Source organism: Geospiza fortis, unplaced genomic scaffold, assembly GCF_000277835.1.
Source record: "Geospiza fortis unplaced genomic scaffold, GeoFor_1.0 scaffold118, whole genome shotgun sequence".
In the NCBI taxonomy this organism is placed as follows: Eukaryota; Metazoa; Chordata; class Aves; order Passeriformes; family Thraupidae; genus Geospiza; species Geospiza fortis.
Genome location: NW_005054380.1, coordinates 2,358,676 through 2,383,054, shown reverse-complemented (window position 1 = coordinate 2,383,054; position 24,379 = coordinate 2,358,676). Strand labels below are relative to the sequence as shown.

The 24,379-nt window shown below is 48.7% G+C and overlaps 1 protein-coding gene across 1 annotated transcript; it reads right to left on the bottom strand.

Annotated features, from left to right (window-relative positions):
- Positions 1-585: 585 nt before the first annotated feature.
- Positions 586-24,060, bottom strand: HDLBP (high density lipoprotein binding protein). Its single transcript, XM_005425064.2, is given in 29 exon segments — positions 586-2,960; positions 3,567-3,695; positions 4,113-4,229; positions 5,594-5,779; positions 6,386-6,529; positions 7,061-7,101; positions 7,104-7,185; positions 7,835-7,939; positions 8,531-8,685; positions 9,085-9,223; positions 9,922-10,140; positions 10,359-10,580; positions 11,409-11,627; positions 11,949-12,080; positions 12,253-12,339; positions 12,666-12,779; positions 13,082-13,186; positions 13,406-13,545; positions 14,203-14,281; positions 14,696-14,800; positions 15,328-15,435; positions 15,640-15,846; positions 16,659-16,874; positions 17,327-17,533; positions 19,137-19,352; positions 19,809-19,963; positions 20,827-20,939; positions 21,488-21,555; positions 24,044-24,060. Coding segments are annotated over 27 exon segments (3,792 nt in total). The 5' UTR covers positions 20,903-20,939; positions 21,488-21,555; positions 24,044-24,060; the 3' UTR covers positions 586-2,873.
- Positions 24,061-24,379: the final 319 nt, after the last annotated feature.

The window sequence follows — 24,379 nt, the reverse complement described above, 5'->3', positions numbered from 1 at the left end:
CAGCCCTTCACTGACTGGGATGTGCTGGCCATGTGCTCGGGTTTCATCATCACCTCTGAGGTACCAGCTGCTGAGCCCAGCGGGGTGGCCCAGGGTGTGGTGCTGGCCCAAGAGTAAGGACTCACCACAGCAGCCAACCCACACCTCCCATCCACTTCCAGCATTTGGGTTTTGTTACTGGATGTGTGATTGCATGGCTGGTACCTGACATGCCTGAGGGTGAGATGAAGTGTGAACAGTACCTGGCCAAAGAGGCTCTGGCTGTGGAGAAGCTGAGCGAGAGGGACCATGGCAGATGTCTCCCCTTCCTCCCTTACACCAGCAGCATCCCTGGCACCCGCAGCCTGGAGGCAAGCAGGTTTGTGTTTCCCTACTAGGAGGGCACAGCCCCAGCCCCTTTCCTGCTCTCACCCCCTTCCTTGGACCCACCACTTGCCATGTGAGTCCAACCCCTTCAAGGGCAAGGCCACAGCAAAGGCTCAGGGGTGCAAACTTGAAGTCCTTGAATCCTTGACCAAATCCAGCCCAGCACGGGCTGTCTTGGATCTCACCCCACCAGCAGAAATAATATCCAGCACACTCCAAGCTGTTTCAGGTTTTATTTTAGAATTTATAAAATTCCAGTGTCATCCATACTCATGAGCCTTTTTACATGTTTGCATATAGTCTCCAAATTCCAAAGTTAAGGCCAAGGGATCATTGCTATGGAAACGTACAATATGGAAGACGTCAAAGAGAAGAAATGGACACATGCCACAGTCTGCTGCGGAAGGAGGGTGCTGGGGGGACAGTACTAGGTACAATCACTTCATGACCTTCTTTAGAGTGGAAGGTTGGGCTGTGGGGCATGAGCCCAAGGCAGTGCGTGCCCTGGATGTAACTCAAGCCTTGCTGTGCAACTGGTGAGGGCACGGGGGAATAAAGAGGAGGACGGGGTGATAGGCTTGGTGATGCAGGGCAGACCTAAGCTACAGGGCATTAACCATTTTCTGACAGACGCAGATGGGAAGGTACCACCCTAGTTCCCCTTCTCCCGTGCTGGAGGCAAGGCCACCCTGTCCTTCAGGGGCAACCAGGCACCCCACAACGGGCCATGGTCTGTTTCACTTGGTTCTCAGACTAAAGGAGAGCACTGTGAGGTTTTGGTTTGACTTCTGCATAGCAGTCTCTGCCAAGGAGAGCTGGAAGGAAAAGCATCAGCATGTTGGGCCTGTCCCAAGGAGGGAAAGGCAAGGCAGCTGGGCTCAGCCTGCCACACTTGTGCTCTGTCAACAGCACTAGACAAGAGAGGCTGGGGACTCCTGCTTGTCCAAGAGCTGAAGCAACTGGGACAGAGGAATGGCTCAGACTACAAGCTCTGTAGGACCAATGCAGGGAAGTGGGGGCACACAAAAAGCCCATGCTACATGCCTCCCTCCACAAAGACAGGGCTTCCCTCTTGCTGGAGGAGCTCAGACAACATCCTTTGAGCAAGCTGTGGCAGGGCTCAGGTGCAAGAGGCCCCGAGTACAGATCATGGATCACCCTCTACCACAAGATGGAGGGCTCAGCACACTCATCAACCCCCAGTGCTGTCGGAGCAGAAGTCTGGCTCACACAACCTCTTCAGCCCAGGGCTATGGCACAGCTGCAGCCACGGCCCTGGGGCCAAGCCCTGTACTAGCTCAGCATGCCGTCCTATGGATTCACAGCCTGCCTCGGCACCACCAAGCTCTGCTTCCCTCTGGAGCAGCTCTCCCAGCTGTGCGGAGACACAAGGCTCCTCTTGCTTCTCCTCCACGCTTCTGCCCAGTGACAGCTGGAGCAGCTGCTAAGCCACCACCATCGAGAGGCCCCCACCACACTGCTGTTTGAGGTAGAAAGAAGACAACAGGAGCGGTGTGACTGCCGCTCAGGCTGAGCTGCTGCAGCACTAACAACCAGCTACAGCTTCTGCAGGCTGTGCGTCCCACCAGCTGCTCCTGAGCCAGGTCACTGCAGCCACCTCGGCCCAGCCAAACCTGTCCCATCTGGCCATGCCGCCGTGTGCTGGCTCCCCTGCCTGCTCACACTGCTGGGAAGGGGGAACAAGGAGCAGGGTCTGTCATCAAGCACTGGAAGACTGGTCAAGTGTGCAGGCTGGGGCTGTGCTTGGTGCGGCGCAGGGACGCTTGCTGCGCTCACAGGCGTTTTCCTGACCAGGGTAGCCGTAGGTTGTTCTGGCCCCTTTCATCTCTGTTGTCTCTACAGCCTATTGAAGGTTTTGTTTCTTTAAGAAGCAGGTTTCTGACCTTATAGATTATTTGAAGCTCTCTCCCCACAGTCAGCTATCAGCATTAAATGAATTTTTGGCAGTTAAAAGGAAAAAAAGTTGATTGCACTCTACAAAGGTAAGGTAAGGCCTGGGATAAACACAAAGGAAAGAGGGCAAACGTTTTGGCTTTAGAAAGTCAAGGAAATTTATTTCCTGAGGTCATGAGACAGGAAGTAGATTCCTAGCCACAGTAAAGGAGGTCTCCTAATGAAGGCAAGAATGCCTAGTCAGACATGCTCAAGAGAGCAGATTGCTCTGCTAGCGCTTGGGAAGCTGCAAATCTTAGCCACTTGGAGTCAATTATGAAGTTTCTAACAAAAACACACACATTTAGTGTTTGAATCTGAGTGGAAGTCTTGTTCCAAAGGAGGAAAGAATATCCATCAAGAGATGAGGGTGGGTCCTAGACACGGTGATAGCTGAGGGGAGCAGGATGGGGTCTAGCACTCCAGACACCATTAGGAGACCTCTTGGGACAATTGATTTGTGCTCCAGCCGCTGGGTCAGATTTCATACAGGAAGTATTTGTGGCAGGTTAGTGTCAGGTCAGCGGGCTGGAGGAGTTTCTGCTTCCAGGTCATTATCGTTTGGGTCCCCAGGGAAGAGTCTTGGGGGCCACTTGAGCCCCAAAGCTGGGGAAGTCTTCAGAACTGCTCATATCAGGGGCCTAGAGCAAACAAAAAGGGAACAAGTTAAGCTCCTACCCTGCTGTGAACTTACATGGTGAAGCCCTGAGCTAAGCACCATTGCTGATATCCCAGGAGGAGAAACAATGGGGAAGGGACAAAAAGGATCACTGTGGCCCCAGAACATCTAGAGGTGACATTGAGGAGGGTGCAGATAAGGTGCAAAGAGTTCCAAGGGTCCCAGCTCAGTAACTGGGACACTGGAGCAGGGTCAGGCCAGCCCTGCAGCAGCACTGGGGCAGCTGCCACATGTCCCAGCTCAGAGCTGCAAACACTGAGCCAGTTCTGTGCTGCAGCATGAGTCTCCAGTCCCAGGCCCTACCCCTAAAAATAACACAGCCTGGCAGGACACTTTCTGGTGAGGATCCCCCATTCCCCAACAGCTCCACATTGATGTAGCCAGAGTGACAAGACACTGGGAAGTGCTTTGAAAGCTGGACAGGAGAGCCCAGGCCTGTGCTCAGGCCACAAAGAGCAGCTAAAGGTTGTTTTCTTTGTCACCAGGGAGAGAGAGTGCTGTGTCCCCAGCACAGACAGAAGTGTCCCCATGCTCTGTGTCCCCAGCCTGCAGCACAAGCAGCACTCACCTTCTCGTTGTTGACAGTGGCCCAGGGGGCATCTCTCACCACAAAGCCCTTGGATGGGGCCTTGGACTCTTCATGTGAGGAGGGCTTCATGTACACCTGCATTGCCTCGTTGTCCACCACATCTGCAAGCTGCAGTAACACAACAGTGAGGGGGCATCTGGATAGCTCCTCAAACTGGAATACAATGCCCACCCCTCCATCTCACCACACTGCAACCTGTTCAAGCTCACCAGCCTGTTCTACAGTGACCAAAAATGGTGTGTCTGCACTAGTCTGAGGGCCACAACTTTTAACTGGTGCAAGCTGCTACAAGGCAAGAACATGCACATCCTGGGGTGCCCCAGCATTCTCATTCACTATCCTCTCCTGGACAGAGGGAACAGTCCAGCTGGTTTGAGGGACAGCTGCAGTGGAGGCTGACAGCCACCTGCACAGGGCTCAATTTCTCTGATGCAGTGGAAGAAAATATCACATGGACATAGTTCAGTCATCCAGCTCTGTGGCAGGGGAAGCTCTTGCTAAGCCCTATATTTGCTGGACACTTACATATTCCTCCTCCAAGTTCAGGATGTGATCAATAGCTTCTTCTACATTCTCAGGGAGTCCTGTCACAGTCACACAGTTGGGGTCAGGAGCTCCACTCTGGGGAAAGCGAATATCCACCTGGAACACAAGGAAGAGCACAACACTTACACCTGCACATCTGAAATGCCAGAGACTCCCCTTGACTCTTGTCACTGGAATCACAGATCACTGTCACTGATGCCCTAATTATTGTCTGTCCACAGCCACAAGTCTGTTTTAGATCTCCCTCAGACACTGAGGGGTGAGCAGGTATATAGCTGGCCTCAAAGTTTCCTGTGGAGGAATTTCCAGCAGCCCCTGCTGCTCTCACTCCCAGAGGCTCAGTTTTCTGGGCAGTACAGGCAGGAGAGGGGCTGCATTTCCAGACAGTGTCCTCACACTGCTGCAAGCATTTTTACCACTGATCCATTACCACAAAGCACAATGAGCTTTCTGTATTTGCCACAGAATAATCCTGACTGACAATGGCTTTATACAGCTGGCCTAGTGCACCCCATGCACAAGCACTGTGCTCTCTCACACCCTGCCTTCCAGATGGGTGCCAGAAATCTAAACAAGACAGGACCAAACTCAAAGGCTGCTCATTTGGGAACCAGTTTGTTTCAACAACTGAGCCCAGCCAAAATCCAAGTCTCCAAAATCCCATCCCTCAGGATTCACATTCACTGCTGGCCCTGCAGTAAAGCCTGCTGCTGATGCCATATGCTATCAGGGCAGAGGTTCCCGACCTTCCCAGAGCCAGCCCACTTTGCCATATCCACAGCCCTGAGAATGCACCATGATTCCTGGAGTCAAGCGGATCCACAGTGGCCTAGAGAAAAGCCAGAAGAATTCCCTGAGTTAAGGTCAAAGTAGCTGGGGGGTCTGGGGACAGCCTTCTTACAGAGCCTCCCAGCAAGAGGCCTGGCTGCCCACTTCCAGTAATCAGAGTAGCTGACATACACACCTCCTCCTCTCTCTCAAGATCATCTGGGACTCTGTCTGCAAGAAACCCAACAGAAGGGCTCCAGAGAGGGAAAGAACTCAGTGCTGCTTGCAGAGCTAATCTAGAGCACCAAGGAAGCATTTCCAGGTTCCACTTCTGTCTGGGCTCCAGCAAAACAGGAAAAGCTCCTGGCCTGGCTTCCAGAGAAACATGACTCAGAGCTGAGGTGGTGTGGGGATGCTTCAGTTGGTGTCTGACTGTAGTGTCCAGACAGCCCAGATGCCCTGGGCATACCAGGGTGCCCTGGGCCAGGGATGCTGCTCATAAGCTGGTGGAGTTGAAGGTGAGCAGGGCAGCACTGGCTTTTCTTTCATGTCAGTTCTAGCTGAAGATGCTGAGCAGGCACAAGACACAAGAACCACGAGATGTGAGCCTCATTCAGCACCAAGCTCTTTCCACAAGAGAACGTGGCTGCCCAGGCCCAGCCTGGCCTGTGTGGCCCTGCCCCAGTGCTCACCTTGAACTCATCCATGATTTTGCGGATGGCTTTTCCACGTGCACCGATGATGCGTGCGTGAACACGATGGTCCAGAGTCACATCCTCAGAAACCATCTGCTCCAGCTCGCCCACAATCTTCATGATGGCATCCCGGGCAGCCTCAGCATTCTTCTCATAGCCAGTAATAGTGATCTGGTCCTGGGCCTGGGGAACCAGGAGAGATGTGTGAGAGAACAAGTACTGTATTAGCAGGGACTCCTGTGGCAGGGAGGAATGATGCACCTGATTCCATGTTCTCAGAAGGTTAATTTATTACTTTATGATACTATATTATATTAAAGAATGCTATACTATACTATACTAAACTAAAGAAGACACAAAAGATACTTACTCAAGGCTAAAAAGATAATAATGAAAACTCGTGACTTTCTAGAGTCTTGACACAGCTTGGCCCTGATTAGCCAAAGAGTGAAAACAACTCCCAGCAGAATCCAATGAAACAATCACCTGTGGGTAAACAATCTCCAAACACATTCCAAAGGAGCAAAACAGAGGAGAAGTAAATGAGATAAGAAATGTTTTCCTTTTCTCTGAGGCTTCTCAGCTGCCCAGGAGAAAAATCCTGGGTGAAGGAATTTTTTCAGAGAATGTGAATGCACAACCAAGCTCATAAGCAGCTGAGCAAGCTTTCTCCCTGCTAATCCCCTTCACCATCCACCTTATCCAGAGGCAGTGGAGAGAGTTCAGAGCTCTCGAGAAGAGGCTCAGAGATAACCACTAGCCATCCTTGCACCCTGTCTGATCTCTCACCTGGCTTTCATCATCCTTGTCAGGGAACTGGATGTTGACCTCATGCTCTGTGCGTATCTGGGTGATCACTGCTCCCTTCCGCCCAATGATTTTAGGGTGATACTTGGGATCTACAGTGACTGTCAGTTTGAAGCTCCGCAAGGCCTGGAACAGGAGAAGCAGAGTGAGAGCAGGAACACACCATGGCTGTGCCAGTGATGGCCACTTAAGTCACAGCATCTCCTTCTGCCTTCTGAGATGCATGGAATAGATTTTGCAGGGCCATGCTTGAGTACCCAAGCCATCCATCCACTGGAGCCTTGTGCTTCCACCAAGTTCAGAGGGAAACTGCAAACAGCAAACAACCACCCAACTCATCCCTAACCTTTTATTCAGAGCTGTGATAAGGATTCAATGAGGATAGGCAGAGAGAGACTGGCAGTGCAGTGAGGTTCTCACCCACCAATGTCTCAAAAGTATGTGAAGGTGCGAGAGAGACCTGGACAGTCCAAAGTTACATTCCCAAACTCTCCTGTCAGTTTATGGTAAATGAGCTACCTTTGAGCAAACCATTTATGACCATTCCACACCCACAGAGCAGCTAAGGGTATCCCTAAAAGATGAGGTGTTCCAGGAGTCTGTGCCCAGAGGCTGAAGCCATGTTTGGCTGGAAGGAAGGACAGGCACAGGCCTTACCCGATCCTCTTGTTCAGCTTGCAGCTCCCTCCGTCTTTTACCTTGGCACGGTCCAGGTTGGTAGCCAGCCCAGTGATTGTGATGATATCTGACTGCAGCTCAGGAGCAGGCACCTGGATGTTCACCTGAGTAAAAAGTATCATTTTGTATCATTGCTCATCCTGTATCACTTGTGATGGCTCTGACTGCAAGCTGGCACCTTGCTGGTCTCCCCTGGCAAAACCAGCTCCCACCCAGGCAGCCTAAAAACCACAGAATGGCTGGGGTTGTAAAGGACCTCCAGAGGTCATCAAGCTGGGCCACCTGGAGTCAGTTGTCTGGGACCATTTCTAGATGGTTTTTGAGAATAGAACTCTGTTTCTCCAGCCCCTGTGCTGGCCTAGAGAGGCCAGGAAACAAATATATGTTCAACAACACTGACTGCAGCCAAGCTGCATCAGCCCTGGAGGCTCTGGAGAATTCTCCTGAATGGGTAGGCACAGCAGGGCTGTTTCCCAGGGCCCAGGAGGAAAACAACTCTCACACTGATGAGGAATCCCTGCAGACACCAAACAAGTCATGCAACACTCACAACATCAACACTGACTGTTCTGCTTCAGCACAAAACCCACCAAGCCCTGGATCCAGGGTCCAAAACACCCAGGGATCATTTTCCTACTATGGAGCTTTGGATTTCACGGCAGACCTGAGTATGTTGTAACTGTCCAAACCCCCAACACAGTCACTTACAGATTCTTCAGGAGAAAGGAGATGGAAGGAAGGGCAACAACTTACTTCAAACTCATCCATCATTTTGCGGATCCCACTTCCTTTCTGGCCTATGATGTAACGGTGAAGATCAAAGGGAACTTCCACCTCAATGGTGACAGGAACCAGAGCCTGCAGGGGATGGAGCACAGTTTACCAGTGGAAAAACTTCTCCTGTCTTCTAGCTTGCCATATACTTGCCCAAAAGGACAAGTTGCTGAACAGAGGTACATTCCCTTGTAGTCAGGATACAAGTTTGACAGAAAGAGAGCACAGCTGGGAACACCAAAATGACCTGTTGCATGTTTTCTAAAGAAGCCATGTGAAACCCCACCTGTGGGACAGGTTGCTTGCATATCCTTGGCTTCAATCTAGCAGAGATTTGGAAAACACCACTACAGAAGCCTGAACCTGGAATGACTCAGCCTCAACCAGACTCCTCCTCTCCTCAGCTGTGCTCCATAAAACAATCATGTCATGCTTTTATGACTATTGGGGCTGCTTACAAGCACTAATAATTACAAAGTCAGGCACTGTGATTCAAGCTGCCAGGCTAAGTAACAGAGCAGAGGGGCTTCCCTTGAGCAGTGCAGACCCCCTCTACAGCCAACATCATTGACTGCTTGCATTGCACCTGGACTGAGCAGCTTTTGTTAACACCACCAAAAATTACATCCAAGCATCACCACCTTAACAGGGTAAGGGGCTGAGAAAGCCACACACCTGCAGTGCCTCCTTTGCTGCCTCACACTTCTCCCTGCGGCCAGAGATGATGATGATATCGCACTTCTTCGGAGAGCTGGGATCTGCGTCCTTCCCTTCCTTGCCTTCCCCACCTTCCTCACCATTCTCCTGCACAGCTGGCTCCACAACAGGGGCTGAAAACATGGAAAGTTTTGTGTTCAATGCACAGAGCCCCCTCCTTGTTCATCATCACCCTCCTCCAGATCCTAAGGCTCAGCCACCAGTGAGAGCTAAGAGAGACCTCACTAAGCTCACAGAACCCTTTTTGTCAGGGCAAGTCCTTGTTCTCCCTGTACTCTGCAGTGACAACATGATCACAACACCCAGGTCTGCAGTTTGACCTCCTGAAACTGTCCTGTTCCCAAGAGGACAAGGTTGACGCTAAGCCCAGATTCAAGGACACTGCAGGAACACCAGGGACCAGTTCTCTCCATAAATTTAAAGTAGAACACACCCACTGGCACAGAGTGTAGGCTACACTACACTTATTTGACCATCCCAACTACCATCCAATCATGCATCCACAGACATACCTGGGTTTTCCTCCCTGTCAGGGAATTTGATCTGGACGCCGTAGTCCCGGGTGATCTGCTGGATCCGGGACCCTTTGGGGCCCATGATGGAGCGGTGGAACTTTTGTGGAATGGTGCATTCGATTGTCACTTGAGCTTCCTGTGAGAAAGCAGAGTTGCTCTATTGTGATGCAGCCTCTTTCACACCACAAAAGAGGATGTTTGTGCATGGTGAAATCCAAAATGGACACAGAGAGGAGTCAGAAAAGATATCAATGGCTGACAGGGGAAGAACTCAAAACTTCCAAGAATCATTTCTCTTTTGGAAGAGCAGAGGATTTCAAGAAGGTTGCCTTCAACTCAGGACATTAAAGGCTTCCAAGAGCAAAGCTCAAACTCTTTAGTACTCTGAAGAGGAGGAAACATTAGAAGAAATAAAAAAAAAAAATAAAGGTAGATGAGAAAAGAACAGATTGGACACTTGACGGCTTCCAAAAGCCAATACTAGCAGTGCAGGAACCCCTGAAAGCAACCACTGCCCAAGGCCAGACGTGGAGAGGCACAAGAAGGCTCCAATCTTTTAACGTCTAGATGTACATCAAGGAGCGGCCTCCTACTTCCACCCCTAAAAACCAAGATTGTCAGAGAAGATTCCTTCGTGCAGCATTGGTATTTTGGAGCCTGCTGCTACCCCCAAGCCAGGATCTAAAGTCTGCAGACCCTGTATGTTGACAGCAAAGGTTCAAATCCAAGAACTATCATGGGACTTGTTGATATAAAGCTTGGTCACAGAGCAGGTTCAAGCAGGACGCTGCTGAGAGAAGAGAGTACAGAAGAAATAGTTTTTCTACAACATACCAGGTCCTCGATGATCTCCTGGATGCGTTTCTTGGCTGCCTCCACACAGTCCTTGGCTCCCTTGAGGGTGACTTTATCGCTCTGGGTGCCGGAGCGCGGGAAGCTGACCATCACACCACCATATTCATCTGCAATCTCACGGAGAACTTGTCCTCGACGGATGACAAAGTGGCGGTGGTGCTTGGGGTCCACCACCATGGAGTCTTCAACCACGTTATCCTGCCAACACACAACAGTCAGTCAACCCCACCTGTCCTGGTGACAGGCATGAGTTGGCTGCACTCAACAGCAATCAGCTTACAGCCTCATCCCAAGGTAAGGAAGGATCTTCCTGAGCTCCCACGAAGGGCAGCAAATGGTTTTAGGACAAGCAGGTCCCTCATGCTAACATTACACCTTGTAATAGTGAGAGGCAAGAAAGTAGGAAATGTTCATACCAAGTTCTTGATGAGGGCTTCCAGCTCCTTCTGTGCTTCTTTGACAGCCTCCTCTGTTCCCATGATAGTGATCAGTTCCTGGTCTTTGTCCTCAGAGGTGGGGAAGATGATGCGGGCACCCGTGTTGTCTCGCACCTTCCGGATGTTGCCACCACCCTTACCAATAAGGAATTTGTGGTACTCTGGCTTTGCACGGAGGTCCACAGTGTAACTCTTTGTTTGCTGAAAGGAGCCAGAGACCCATGGAACATGTTAATATACAGAAAATATCACCAGCACCAACAGTCACCATGTAGATATGTTACCTGCACCCACATGCAGAGTGCTGCAAAAGCAAGGCAGATACAGCACACTGTTTAAAGCAAAAAAGGTATACAATGTCTTAAATTAAAAACACTACCCCAAAGATGTTCTCAGGGCCAAAAAACTAACTGTACACTCAGCATGACCAATGACAATATGAGCAGACTTCCCCAGGAGAAGGGTCTGACCTGCACTAAAGGCAACACAAACATTTGCTAACTGCTGCAAGCCAGGTTCCCAGAGGCAACCAATTCCCACGGAGAACATGTTCACATGCTGACCCTAGAAAGCTTGCTAATAAAATGACTGAATCAGTCAGCCACAACTCAGGGCAAGGTCTTGTAACCAAAAGCTCTCAAATCTGAATATATGCAGTGACATAGAGCTGAACTGGAGCTGAAATGCAGAGATCAAGAATAAAGTGAAGGAGATCTACAGAGTAAAGTGCTTCAGAGAAGGGCAGATACCCAAGAACATTCAAACACAAAAGCAGGGAGCCTTAACTCTGAGTGTATCATCAATCTGGCCAGAGATGCATTACAGACAGTTCTGCCCATGAGAGAAGAACTCGCTGTCACAAGGATGGAAGAACTGCTTTCTTTTAATCATCTAAACCGTATTCAAAACCCCCAAAAGAGGATTTGTTCTATTGACACCAAAGGCTTCCATGCAGACAGAGGGAATCACTTCAACCTCCAAAAACAAACAGCTGGTCAAACCAACCTTCCCCTGTAAGGCAAGGCTCACCTTCTCCTCTGCCAGATGTAGCAGCTGTTTCTTGGCTTTCTCCACATCCTGGGCTGGGCCCCTGATGGTCACAGTATCACTGCCAGAGCCCTCTGTGGGGAAGTGGATGTGGACTCCACCACACTCCTCCATGATGGAGCGGATGAAGCGGCCTTTGGCGCCAATGAGGGAATTGTGGAGTTTGGAAGGAATAGAGACCTCCACCTCCGTGATGTTGGCCTAAGTGAGGACAGTATGGGATGTTAGTCAAGCTATAGCTGTGTGTTTGCACAGACTCTTCTTGCCCCCTAACTCCCACATTGCCAGGAGTTTAGCACAGCTGAGTGTTAGAAATGCCTGACCAGAGGGAATTGGGACTGGCCACTCCTAACACATGAGCAGCCACAAACTTCAGCTGAAGCACCAAGAACAGACTGACATCCATATTTGTCTCCCCCCTGCCACGCCCCACTACAAGCACTTTTCTATTTATATCTCCTGTAACTCCTATATTTATATTTTCAAGTCCCTGATTTGCCACAGGCCAGCTGTTTCACTTACCAGTTCCTTCTGGATAGCCAAAATTCTGTGACGAGCAGCCTCACAGTTTGCTTTTTTGCCCGTGATAACAATTGTCTCCGAGTTGCTGTTCTCAGCTGGGAGATCTATTTTGGTGTTGCTTTCTTCACGGATCTGCCACAATAAAAAATAAAAAAACCCCCATCATTTGAGAGGTGTCCCATGACAGAAAAAAAGGCCTTGGAGGTTTTATTTTGTATCACCAATGAGCAGGGGAGACCAGTGAATGAGATTTCACTGCAGGCAGTCACCATAATGAGCAGCGAAGACAGGAAAAATATCTCACCTTCTTGATGTTGGCACCTCCTTTCCCTATGATGTTCTTGTGGAATTGTTTGAAGATGGGAACAGAAATAGAAAAACTGTTTTCAACCTAAGAGAGAAAGGAAGGGAGAATTGAAGATTACACTATCCTGGCAAGCGAGACCCCATCCCAGGAACTTGATAAACAAATTTCTGACAACAGGCTTAGACCCAGTGAATTCTTCATATGGGACACTTCCAAGAATAAGCAAGACATGTACCCTCTCCTATAGCTCTTAAATAACAGGTATTACTTGCCTTCCCCCATACACATAGAACCATGTCCAGTTCCCTCATCTTGAGGTGTGTCAGCCCCAGCCAAGCCACTACAGCTCTCCTCTATTCCAGGGTTATTCAGGCATGGAAGAGAGAATAGCAGATGTAAGTCTCCCTTACCAGGTCTGCCACCATCTTTTGCATGTACTTGGTACACTTCTCCACCTCGTTTTTGGGACCTCTGAGTTGGACAATGTCACTCTTGTGTGCAGGGTCTGGGAAGTTGATGATAACCTGCAGGAAACAGACACTTAGGGTCAGCTCAAACAAATACAATGATTGTCATGTCAGACATGTGCAAAGGTTGAGGGGGCTCCTGCACATCTCCTTTCCCATCTGGAATCAGGTAACCATGTCAGCAGTCTCTGGTCAGAAGAACCATCTTCTCACATGTATTACATGTATGAGCAGACACATATCAGTCAGATATTTCTCATGCTCACAGAGACACTACATTTATGACTTTACTGATCATGTGTCCATTACCCATGTAAGGAGTATGCCCTCTGAATCCCTCCTCTCCTGGAAAGCCTTACCTCTGGAAATTTCTCCCGGATTTCCCGGATCCGCTCGCCCTTCTGCCCAATGATGGTCCGGTGGAATTTCTGCTCGATGATTAGGTCCTTGGTGCGTTCATTTTCCTGTGGAGAACAGAGTTTACAAGGAATGTTCAGCATTTCCTCTAGATATAGTTCACTCTAGGCTGACAGAGAAGGGGATCCCCAAAGGCATAGAGGAACTTGCATTTGTCGCGAGATCCAAGTGCTCAGTGGGCCAGGGGCACACAGCTCTACCAGAAGGTTACTAGGGAACACAAGAGCTCAAACCCCATGGCCTCCCAGGCATCACATCCCACTAACCATACGGGAAGCGAGTTCCAGCAGCTCTTTCTTGGCCTGTTGGACCCCCTGTGGGTCTCCTTCAATTCTGATCAGGTTGCTCTTCTCATTGTCCGGGGGAATGCGCACAGACACCTTGTAGAGGTCCTTAATCCTGTTAACTGCAAGGCAAGGGCTGTGGTGACACACTCTGCTAGGGCACGATTTGGAAGCAAAGACACCTTGATTAGAGGCTTTAAGGAGTACATCAGCCTCTGAGGAAAGGCCAGAGGGATGGAGATGAAGTGGGGGAAAGTGCGTCTTCACCCTGGGGCTCAGCAAGAGCAGATCCACGCCACACAGCAATCTGTACAATTAAATACTATGGCATCTAGAGGCAATAGTTCATTTGCCAAAGTGAGGCATCTGTTTGTTCCCCAGACACCACCATATTTAGACTAGAAGATACTAATTCATTTCTAATCCCAAATTCTTTTTTTGGGGAAGAACTCACCATGCAGATTTCTACCCCCCACAACTGAGTTCTAAAATTAAATTCACATAGACCAACTTGAAAAAAAGAAAAAAGACAACTATCCAACCTCCCCAAAAGACAAAAATTCTGCCAGGACACAGCAAAGTAATCTGTTCAGCTTTCCAAGACATTAAAGCCATCCCAAGGCCTCACTGCCCATTTATCTTCTTCTGCTAACTTCACTCCAGAAGGGCAGAGGCAATGTGATGGAGGCAGCACCCTGGCTGAGCTGCAGAGCCACGATATGATAGGCTTATCACAGAGAGTGTGAGTAGAGGAAGGATAAGAAAGGCACCCCACTTACTGTTAGCTCCGTTCTTGCCAATGAGGTGTCGGTGGAATTTGTGGTCGACATTGATTTCTGCATAATCCATCCGGTTGATCTACAAAGAATTGTACAGGGCTAGGCAGGGCAGGCCCCCTCTGCTGCTGCCTGTGCCCAGTGCCAGTGCAGGCACTGACTCCAGCTGCCAGCTAGTGAGCAGAGCAGAACACTTCTCTGCTTTGAGCTGAGAGCACCATGCTTGTGAAACATTTAGAGACTTAAATGCCTCTCCAGCTGTGACTGAAAGAGAATCTTTCCTTCTCTGCATCAAAAGACTGAAGATGTGCCTGTGATTTTTTAAGAAAAGTCTCATAACCAAGGTTTTTGTTCACCTGCCACACAATTTGCCTTCTGCAAGTTCTTTTAAGCCTGTGAAGGTACCCACAAACATGAGCTACACTTCATCTCTGTTCTGTTTCCCCACCTTTCCCCACTTTCTTCTTATACACTAGAACTAGCACTAGCAACTTACCAGATCCTTAACCATGACTTCAATCTGCTCCTGAGCCACATTCACATCTTCTGTAGGTCCTTCCAAAGTGATTTTGTCTTCTCCTTCAGTAAATTCGATGTGAACCTTTACATACAAGGCAAAGAAACCAGTAAGAATTTTCCAAGACACAAGCCAGGTCAATGCTGTCAGTCAGGCCTACACCATCAGTCCATACCACTAAGGGTACACATGATTTCTGAAGTAGGTAACCTACAATTTTGGCCATATTGGTGTCTAGAGCACAAGGTTTTGGTGCTGTCCTGGAGTCTGCAAGGGCTTTGGAGGAATTCCTCACTTAGCCTTTCTCCAGATACCGTCTAACTCACACGGGAGAAGTCTCATTGAACTTAGCATTTCCAGGTCTCCTACTACATCAATTCTCCAAATACTAACACATAAAGCTTTCTTTAGGGACTCAACACTTGGAAGTTACATAGGATGGGAAGTGTTTGAGGCAGTAGAATCTGGTAGTTCCCCTGAATATGATAAGACCTGTGTCATTTCCTCCCTGGTTTTATCCATACTAGAATACATTTCTCTCTCTACAAAGAGTGAGCTGGATTAAACCACATTCTACTTCAACTGGTGCTAAGCTAATAGTTCATCCATACCTTTGGCATCTGCTGAGTTATTTTGGCCAGGTTTTGTCCTTTCTTTCCAATGATGAAACGATGAAGCCAAGAGGGGGCTGAGACCGAGGAGACGGTAAAACTGTTGGCCTGAGAGACAGAGAAGCTGTTGCTGGACAGACTGGAAGAGGCCTTCACAAAAATTCACTTCCAATTCCCATGCAGCACCTTCACTGTTTATTGCTAAGCTGCATTTCTGACAGCCTGACAGAGACCACCCCCCCTCCACCTGTCAGTGCCCAGGGATGTATTTTTGTGGGGCTTTCAAAGGAGCCTGGCCCATCCCATCAGTACCTTTGCATAGACTTCAGTCAATGCCTGCCCAAGCTTTTCAGGCTCGCCTCGCAGTATCACCGTCTCCGAGCTACTGTCAGTGGGTGGGATCTCGACAGAGACTCCAGTTTTCTCCAAGATCTCCTGCAGGGAATTACCCTTGGGGCCGATGACATACTTGTGCTGGGACTTCTTCACCTCCACAGCGATGGTAGTAGTCTTCTTTTTCTGTAGGAGCAGAGGCACTGGAGCATCAATCACAAGGGAGCAGGGAAGGACAAAAGTGAAAGGAAGAGACACAAGATGCAGTGAAGCTCAGCACCCAGGAAAGAACAAAGCAAAGGTGAGCAAAGGAGTTCTGCAGTACCCTAGCATCTTTGGGACCTGCCTACAGAAAGCCCTATTCTCAAAAATTGACAGGTGAAATACAAAAATTCTGTTTAAGCTCCCTGAGACACTACATGGAAGAGACCACATACACACCCCTGCCCTTGCACAATGCCCAGCTGTCCCCAGGCAGTGCTGTAATGCAACACCACGCTATAAGCTGATTATCTGTGTTGAAATTCAGACTGGTACAAATGCAGACGTAACCATGAGGAAAAACAGACCAACAACCCACAACAAGGATATTCTCAGCGACACTAGCAATGGAAAATAAACTGAGGTGAAATTTACTTTTCAGCAACTTCTACTCATGTAACAATTTTGATACTGTCACTTGGCCACACTGTAGCCTTCACACTTCCCTCCTTCCTTTGCAGCACCTGTGAAAACATGCACCCAGAGAGCTCTTTGTGGTCTGCTAATTTCCATTACAAAAAAAAGCAGATCTGTCACCTCCCCAACAGAATCACCCCAAGACCCGCTCTGCTGAGCAAGGAAATGGTAAGACCCAGGTCCCATGTACTGCAAGGGCTGCTGAGCAAGAGCTGACACAAGGAGAATGCAACTGAGGGATGCACAGAAGTAGAACAAGAAGGGAAGAGGGACTGTGAGCAGGTGAGGGAAAGATGGGAAGCTCTAGGGACCATCCATACCTTCTCCTCATAGATCTTCTTAACACGAGCCACAGCCTGGGCCAGCTGCTCCTTTTCCCCTGTGAAGACTATCTCTGTCTTGTTGACGCTGGGCGGGGGAATGTTGATGCGTGTCCCTGTCTCCTGCATGAGCTCACTCACCAGCTTGTTGTAAGGGCCAGCAATGAAGGGATGGTACACCTTCTCCACATCCAGCCGCTCCACGGCACGCTTATCCTACAGGAATCCAGAACAGCCCTCAGGGAAACTGCTGGTGATATTACCATCTCTGCCACATACAGCTGAATTCCCAGTACTGTCTGGCTTGATGCTCTAGCCCAAGCACCCTTTCCAATTTGCAGGCTCCATCTTTTTTCATGTACAAACACTGCAGTTCCCAATTTATGATATTTGCCTCTAATCTTCTGTCTTATCTCAGCTGGCATCTAATGTGGTTCAGTTCAAAGTATGAAAAGTGCTTATCTGACTTCAGAGATGGACAAAAGGGACAAGCAGAAGGTGTAAAACCTTTGCAGTGCTCAAACAGGCAGTGGAATGGTGTACATCTCTGTTCAGACTAGCAGTGTTACCACTGGCTGTGGCCATGGGGGCTACAAACATCTCATACACCATGGAGAGCCAAAATGGCCGTTCAGATAACGACATGAGAGACCACAGGACTGAGGTACCTGCTCAGCAGAGATAAGCAAGATCTCGTGTCGGGCCTTTTCAATCCCTTCCTTAGTGCCAGTGATCTTGATCTGGTTGCTGGGGTCATCTGGGCGGGGGATCTGGATCTTGGTTGCAGTTTTGAGTTCCAGGTCCTGCAGTTTCTCACCATTCTTTCCAATGACAAAGCGGTGGTGCTCCTTGGGGATGGCAACTGTCGCTGAAGCCTGCAATACAAAGGCCAAGGATCTGTGAGAGCCCCTGCCTGCACAGGGAAAGCTTTTCAGATGCTGCTTAGTGCTACAACTGAGAAGTAAACACAATGTCTCCCAGCACATCCATCTAGCACAAGACTGACACTATGCCAGAGGAGCTGATCTAAAGTGCCTGTATTCCAGGAGTCTAAACCCCACTATTCCCTAAAAAGCCTTCTGTTTTCCCAGGACCAACACTCTGAACAATCAAAAGCCTTCAGGCACAGCTGAGGAGGTGTCTATGTTTCACTGTCTCACAGTCTCTCAGCACCAGAGAGCAACTGGGATGACAGCTCTGGGGTAGAGTTTACCTGAACTCTGATATCTGCTGCCAAGGCTACAGAGAAGAAGACATAGCCTGACTCCTAGGAAACTGAAATTCAACACCAGAAACTTATTCCAGCAGGCAGGCAGCTCAACTACGCTTACCATTACTGAGTGCTAAGGTGTCTTCAAACCAGCACACACTGCTCCAGGGACTGCTTTTCTCTTGAAAAAGAGGGGTCCGCAGAACTTTTCTCAATCTAGCATTAAAGGTCTGGATTGTAACAGAGATTCCTGACTTCTACCCTTCTCAATGAGTTTTTACTGACCTGAGAGCTTAGGATTGCTACTATGCTCTTGATCCCAGTGAATATGTAACTATTAACTAACTAGGCACTTAGAATTCAAGCTACAATGGAAAAAGTAATAAATCAAATCAAAAACAGATCACTTGGTGTGACTCTTCAACTTCCTGTCCACATACTGATGCCAGCCAAGCCTAGGAGAAGTTGCAACACAGACACACCTTTCAGACCTGGGGCCAAGTAGGAGGGATATTTGAGGACAGTGGGGCATGGATCTGTGGTAGTACAACCTAAACTATTTTTTCAGATGCACATTATGTGGAGTTTGTCCCTTTTTTGTCCCTCTGGCAGGGTATGACACATGCTGAGCAGACATGGTATTAACTACTGCATTAACTACCTTGGACATTACACTTTAAAACACACCATGACACCTGGCTATGATGGATCCTAATGAAAAGTACCATTTTGATAATGAACTCAAGAACCTGAAAGTAAGAAATCAAAATGCAGAGGACTGAAAGGAGAAGCAACTGAAACAAGGAGTCTGTAATTACTTACCAATGGGGCTCAAGTTACACAACTCAGAACCCCAATCTGAAACTTCCAGCATTTGGCAGAACTCCCCCTTCTCTACTTTTCTTCCTCCCATCCCTCCAAATTTTTCTCTGAAAGACTTCAGAGAAAGCACCATTCTGTTTCACACACTATGAATTTTGTGTAAGGGGCCTGTACCCTGCCAGCACCAGTACCTCAGCACAAAGTCACAGGTTGAAGACTCCACCCTTCATGCAACACCATGGCCTGTAATTAGCTTTGAACCCTATTTTAAGCCTCATTTCCATTCCAAATTGCCAACTGTATGCTTTGAAAATACATGGCAAAGCTGAATTAGTCATCTAATAACACCTCTTTGGCTTATAAGCACACACACCCAAGGGTCTCAAAGCATTCAGGAGTCTTGGGGAAGAGCAAGGATCAAGTGAGAAACAGTTAGCTGCCCTCACCTGAGTCTGCAGCCGAGCAACAATTTCCTTCCGAGCCTTCATGACTGCTTCCAGCTTGCCAGAGACCATGATGGAAAGGCCCTGGTCCTTTGCCAGAGACAGCTCCAGGTGAGCTCCTGTCTTCTGCATGATGTCAAGGCAGATCTTGGCCTGCTCCCCTTCTCCAAACTGATTCATGTCCTTGTATTTCCTCTCCTCCAGCGGCACATGGAACACCTGCTCAGCCACAGACACAAAAAAGAGCACAGCAAGCTGTCAGTGTGCTTTGCCTGACAGTTCCTCTGTCTTGTGGCTATACAGGACTTTGGTGGCAAGCTGACCTCCCAGGTTTGTGCAGCTGTGCCCAGGAAAGTGCAGGAGCACTTCAGCACCCAGTCTGCCCCACACTAGGACTCTTCCTAAAGGGGGATTAGCATTCACTACAGGAATTCTGCAATCCTCCCTCTGGGCCTGCTTCAGCTATTTGTGGAACAGGGATGCAGAGCTCCCTCTGGACAGCTTTCCAACACATCCCTCCCCTCCAGAGCAGCCCTAACTCTCAGCTGCAGTACCAGGGTAAAATACAACAAAGAGGCTCACATACCAAGGATTTCATACTCCAAGGAATGCTTCACCTCACCTACTTTGGGGAGTGGGGAAAAGACAGGACATAAGACACCCACTCCCACCAACCTGAGTGATGACAGAAGCCTTTATTGGTCGAATTTTGCTCCAGGGACCAGCAGGTTCCTGGGCAGCTTCCAAACATGGTGCTTTCTCAGGGAGTGGAGGGAAGGCTTCCTTGTAGGTTGGAGGATCATTCTCTTCTTCAGAGTTTAAAGCTGTAACTGGAGTAAAGCAAATAGGGCAAATGAGTCACTTTCCCTGCAGAAATGCCCCTGTTCACAGGCAGTGCAATTGTAATTAGGCACCACTAACAAGGGAGAGCAAATGGCTTGTGCCCTGCTATTAATCCTATTACAACTATGCCTATGGGGCTGCCAAGTCTGGAGCACGACTGACATCAGCACAGCACAGACTGCAGTGGATGCCACAAACCACCAGCCTTGTTTGAGCTGGCACAGGGGGTGCAGGGAGTGAACAGCACCTTATTGCCAACTCTGTCAAGAGAGGTTCAATTAGGGGAAAACAGGCTGAGCTGAAAGAAGTGAAAGGACCAAAGGGTGTAGGTCAGAAGGGGATAAGACAAACATAAGCCCAGAAAAAGGCAGAGAAGGACTATAGTCAGGGCAAAGTCTAGAGAAAGGGCAGAGAAGGACTATACTCAGGGCAAAGTCTAGAGAAAGCCTGCATGGCTGTACATTATGTGCACTGGGCCACACCAAATGGGGCAGCTCACAGCTGGGAATGGATGCCAAAACCCAACACAGAGCCAGTTTGTATGGTCAGTGACCACCCCCAGCACCTGGCTGAGCAAAGGGTGGAAATGACAGCCTAGCACACTGATCCATGAGGCTCTCATGTAGCTCAGAGCCCCAGTCTTGCATGTGCCCCATCCCAGGGCTGAGAGCACTGCTAGCCAGAACTCTCTGAAGTGCCCATCTCCTCACAGCCCTGCATTGTGCAGCACCACCACTGTGCTGCTGGGGGTGGAAAGCTAAACTAGTAAAACACTAATTTAGGAAAGGAAAATGCACACTTTTAAGAGGTCTGTGCAGTCTGGATCTAGAGGCACATGACAGGAACTCACCTTTCACCTGCTGCTGGGCCAGGCCGCTGCGGTGTTCAGCAAAGCTCTCCTGGGTCAAAACTGCCACAGAGCTCATTGTCGACTTCCCACCCACACACAATCCGGGTATGCCACTGGGAGAAATGGAAGTGGCAACAGTATTACCAACACCAGCCAGGGCGAACAAAGTCAATCCAGGAAGACAAAGTATTCGTTAATGACCACTCTTCCAGTCTTCCTCTTGAAAAGCATCCCCAGGGCCCATCAGCTGCCTGATTTCCTTGTTGAAACAGGAATTTTGAGGGGATGTTTCCTCCCTACACAGTGGTCACCAAAACCAGAGCTCCTCCCTAAGAAGGCAGAGGATGTGCAACCTAAGAAGGTCACTGGAAAGGGGGACACCACAAATTTTTAAAGCATACTCTAATTAACTTAAAGTACAGTCTCATTAATCTATTAATTATTAATGGTGTGAAATTTTTATATGAGTATGTGAATATTTGGACAATCAGTCCAAGACCATTGTGTACCCCTAGAGATAAAAGAGAAAGGACCCAGGAAGCTGTTTCCTCTTCATGAGAAACTTATTTAGGTGCCTGACTTAGGGAGACACTCAGAAAGCCACTCTGACTAGCAAGCTCAGCAGCAGCAATATCTTTGGCTCCCCAAAATAAGAACTTACCAGCTAAATGGTCAGTAGCCAGAGAGTCCGTCCTGTAAGCTGCCTGTTTGTCAGCCTGCCAGCTTTTGCTGTGGAGAAAAAAAAATTAATTAAAATAAATAAATTAGGTCCAAGACAACAGAAAACATGACATCCCTGTTACTCTGACTTCCAACAGAGCACTGCCTGTACCTTTCAAAGCTGCACCTTATCCAAAACACTCTCATACCCAGCTGCATCTCCCCACACATGACACCTGTCATATTTTACTAGCTCTGCCACTATCTACTCAAACTTCACAGCAGAAGTCTGGAGTAGTTACTCTTTCACCACACTGGCTACAAGAGTAGCCATCCAACATCAGGCAAAAATATACTCAATTAATAGCAGATGTTCAAAACATGAAATTTCAGGGTTGCAAGCAAGATCTTCTCTAGTCAGAAGAGACTAACAACCTGAAAACCTGCCAACAACACTGCCATCAGTCACAAGTTAGGAATGTAGTTCAGTGGAGCTTGGGTGAATCAACACAGACATCCTCACAAACCAAGGCAAACACTCAGGGCTCTCTACACTCAGCTGCTGGGCAGTCCAGCTCTGCAGTTTTTATTGCAATAAGATCACGCACCAGGCACTAAATTCTGTCTCCAGGCCTAAATCTGAAAGTTTGAAGAAGAAAATTTACACTGGTTTACATGGACTATTTTAAATGTGTACAAAAGTCAGAACCAGGAAGAAAAATACACTGCTGAGAAAGGATTTCCATCTCCTGAATCTGGATCTGCAGATTTATTGAAAAAGTGCTTAGGAATACAAGTGAAAATGTAAAAGCCAGTACAGTACACACACTGTCAGTTGTACAATATCCACAGCCAGAGTCCCCCAGAGCTGCTCTGTGTGCTTCTGCAGAGCTTGCACTCTCCTAAAACCCAGTGCCTCTGCCTGCTCATGGGACAAGAGGCTCCTCTCCCACACAAACCCTGCAGTGTTGCTTGGCCCATCTTCTGTGCAGCTTGATTGCTTTTCAGTAAAGTGACAGTTGCCATCTCTGACATTCCAATATGTTAGAAAAGGCTCCCACAACCAGGGTCACTCCTAAAAACACAGTGTTGCTGATGGGGTGTCTCACATTATGCTAGAGCTGTGATGCAGTAAAAGGAGGCTGATGGTGGCAGAAGGAAAGGAGGGAAGAACAGAGAAAACAGTGATGCAACAGAGTCATACAGGCCTGATCTGCACCTCAGCCAAGGCCATTGTTTTCCCCTACTTCAACATGCCTTTAAGAGGCAGAAGGTAGCACAAACTGTGCTGTCAGAGCAATAGAGCTAATGCTGCAATTAATCCAGGAATGAGGCAGCAGGTACTGGGACAGCCAGTCATGCTGCTGAAGTACAGCTGCTGCAGCAATGCAGATCTCTGCAAGGCATTTGCTGTGCACAGAAAGGGTGGCTAGCAACCTGATCTTGGAGAAATCTCCTTGCTGTCCAGGGTTACACCCCAGTGTAAGACATGGTTACATGTCCGTGGTACATGCCTGTGCTGCTCAAGCTGCTGCAGATCCAAGGAAAGCAAGTTACTGCCATGGCACCTGTTCCAGACTATCTCACCAAGGCTTGCAGACTCTGTGGCAGCTCCTCCAGCCCCTCGGGTCGCTAACGAGGGTGCCACCACCTTGTGGCAAGCTCCAAACGAAGGCAGGAGGGAGAAGCATGCTAGACATCACAAACAGCTGTCAAGCTCTGGCCGGAGCCTTGCTAAAGGCACAGATGTGCTTATAACTCTAATTTCTCCAGAAAACACCACCTGGCTGATCTTGCACGTATTTTCCTCCTTAGGGGAGGAGGGCAAGGATAAGAAGTCAGCGAACAACACCCAATATAGCACCTACTTGAAACACACAACCTCAAGGTACAGCTGCTGGTTTCACTGTGTACACAGCAGCTGCACAGATCCTCCTTGCAGCCTCCACCTCAGAGAGCAGCCAGACATTCAATGCAGAATCAAAGGGCAGCATTTATCCATATGAATTTCTGCTTCGTCACCCATACAAGAAGCTAAGAACAAGTACTCCTCATCTGCAGCAATTCCAAGCATCTGGTATATTGTAGGCCTCAGGGATTCATCTCTGGCCAAAATCAGAGGCAACCATTAGAATGGTATTTTAAATGTATCATCAAAACCAGCAGTTCAAGCACTGCATTTGGATCTTACACCTCCTTGGCTTCCCACTTAGATTTTGAAACTACGGTTACAGCTACGTCATGCCAGCATGGAGCTGACTGGGTCAACAGGTTTCAAACTGCCTGGTTGATATACTGCCTGTAGTGCCGGCCTTGTGCGCCAAATAAAGTTACAGAAGTCTAGAGTACATTTCAATAAAGAGAATGAATTCTTGAGTAAAGAGAAACATCCTAAAAATAACCTCCAGCAAGGGCCAGACCTAATCACACGGGAAACATTTGTATGAAGAGAAACAAAGGCAAAGTCATGAGTTACACTGCCAATACAGGCAGCTCTTGTGGACGGAAGTGTCAGTTACATGTTATTTAAAAGTAAATTTAATAAAAACATTATTACTTTGTTAACGCCATGCAGTGAGAACCACACACAGCAAGAGGGCTGGGCTGGTTGTCGTAGGCACTGTCGTCTGTCAAACGTTCACACAGGACAGGGCAACCTCTTGGTTGATGAGTGGTCACTGATGGACATCCTTTCTGAAAACCAATGGGCTCCCTCAGAGACTGGAGGCCCAGGTCCCCTGGTTTTGAGGGGACCACGCTGACAGACAGCTGCTGTGTAGCAGAGCGAAGTCTCCCTTCGTAGCGATTCCCGACTTAATGCATCACAGAGTGCAACCCGACCGCAGCCCTGGCCGCGGGCAGCCCTGACCCATCCCCCATGTTTACTCTTCCA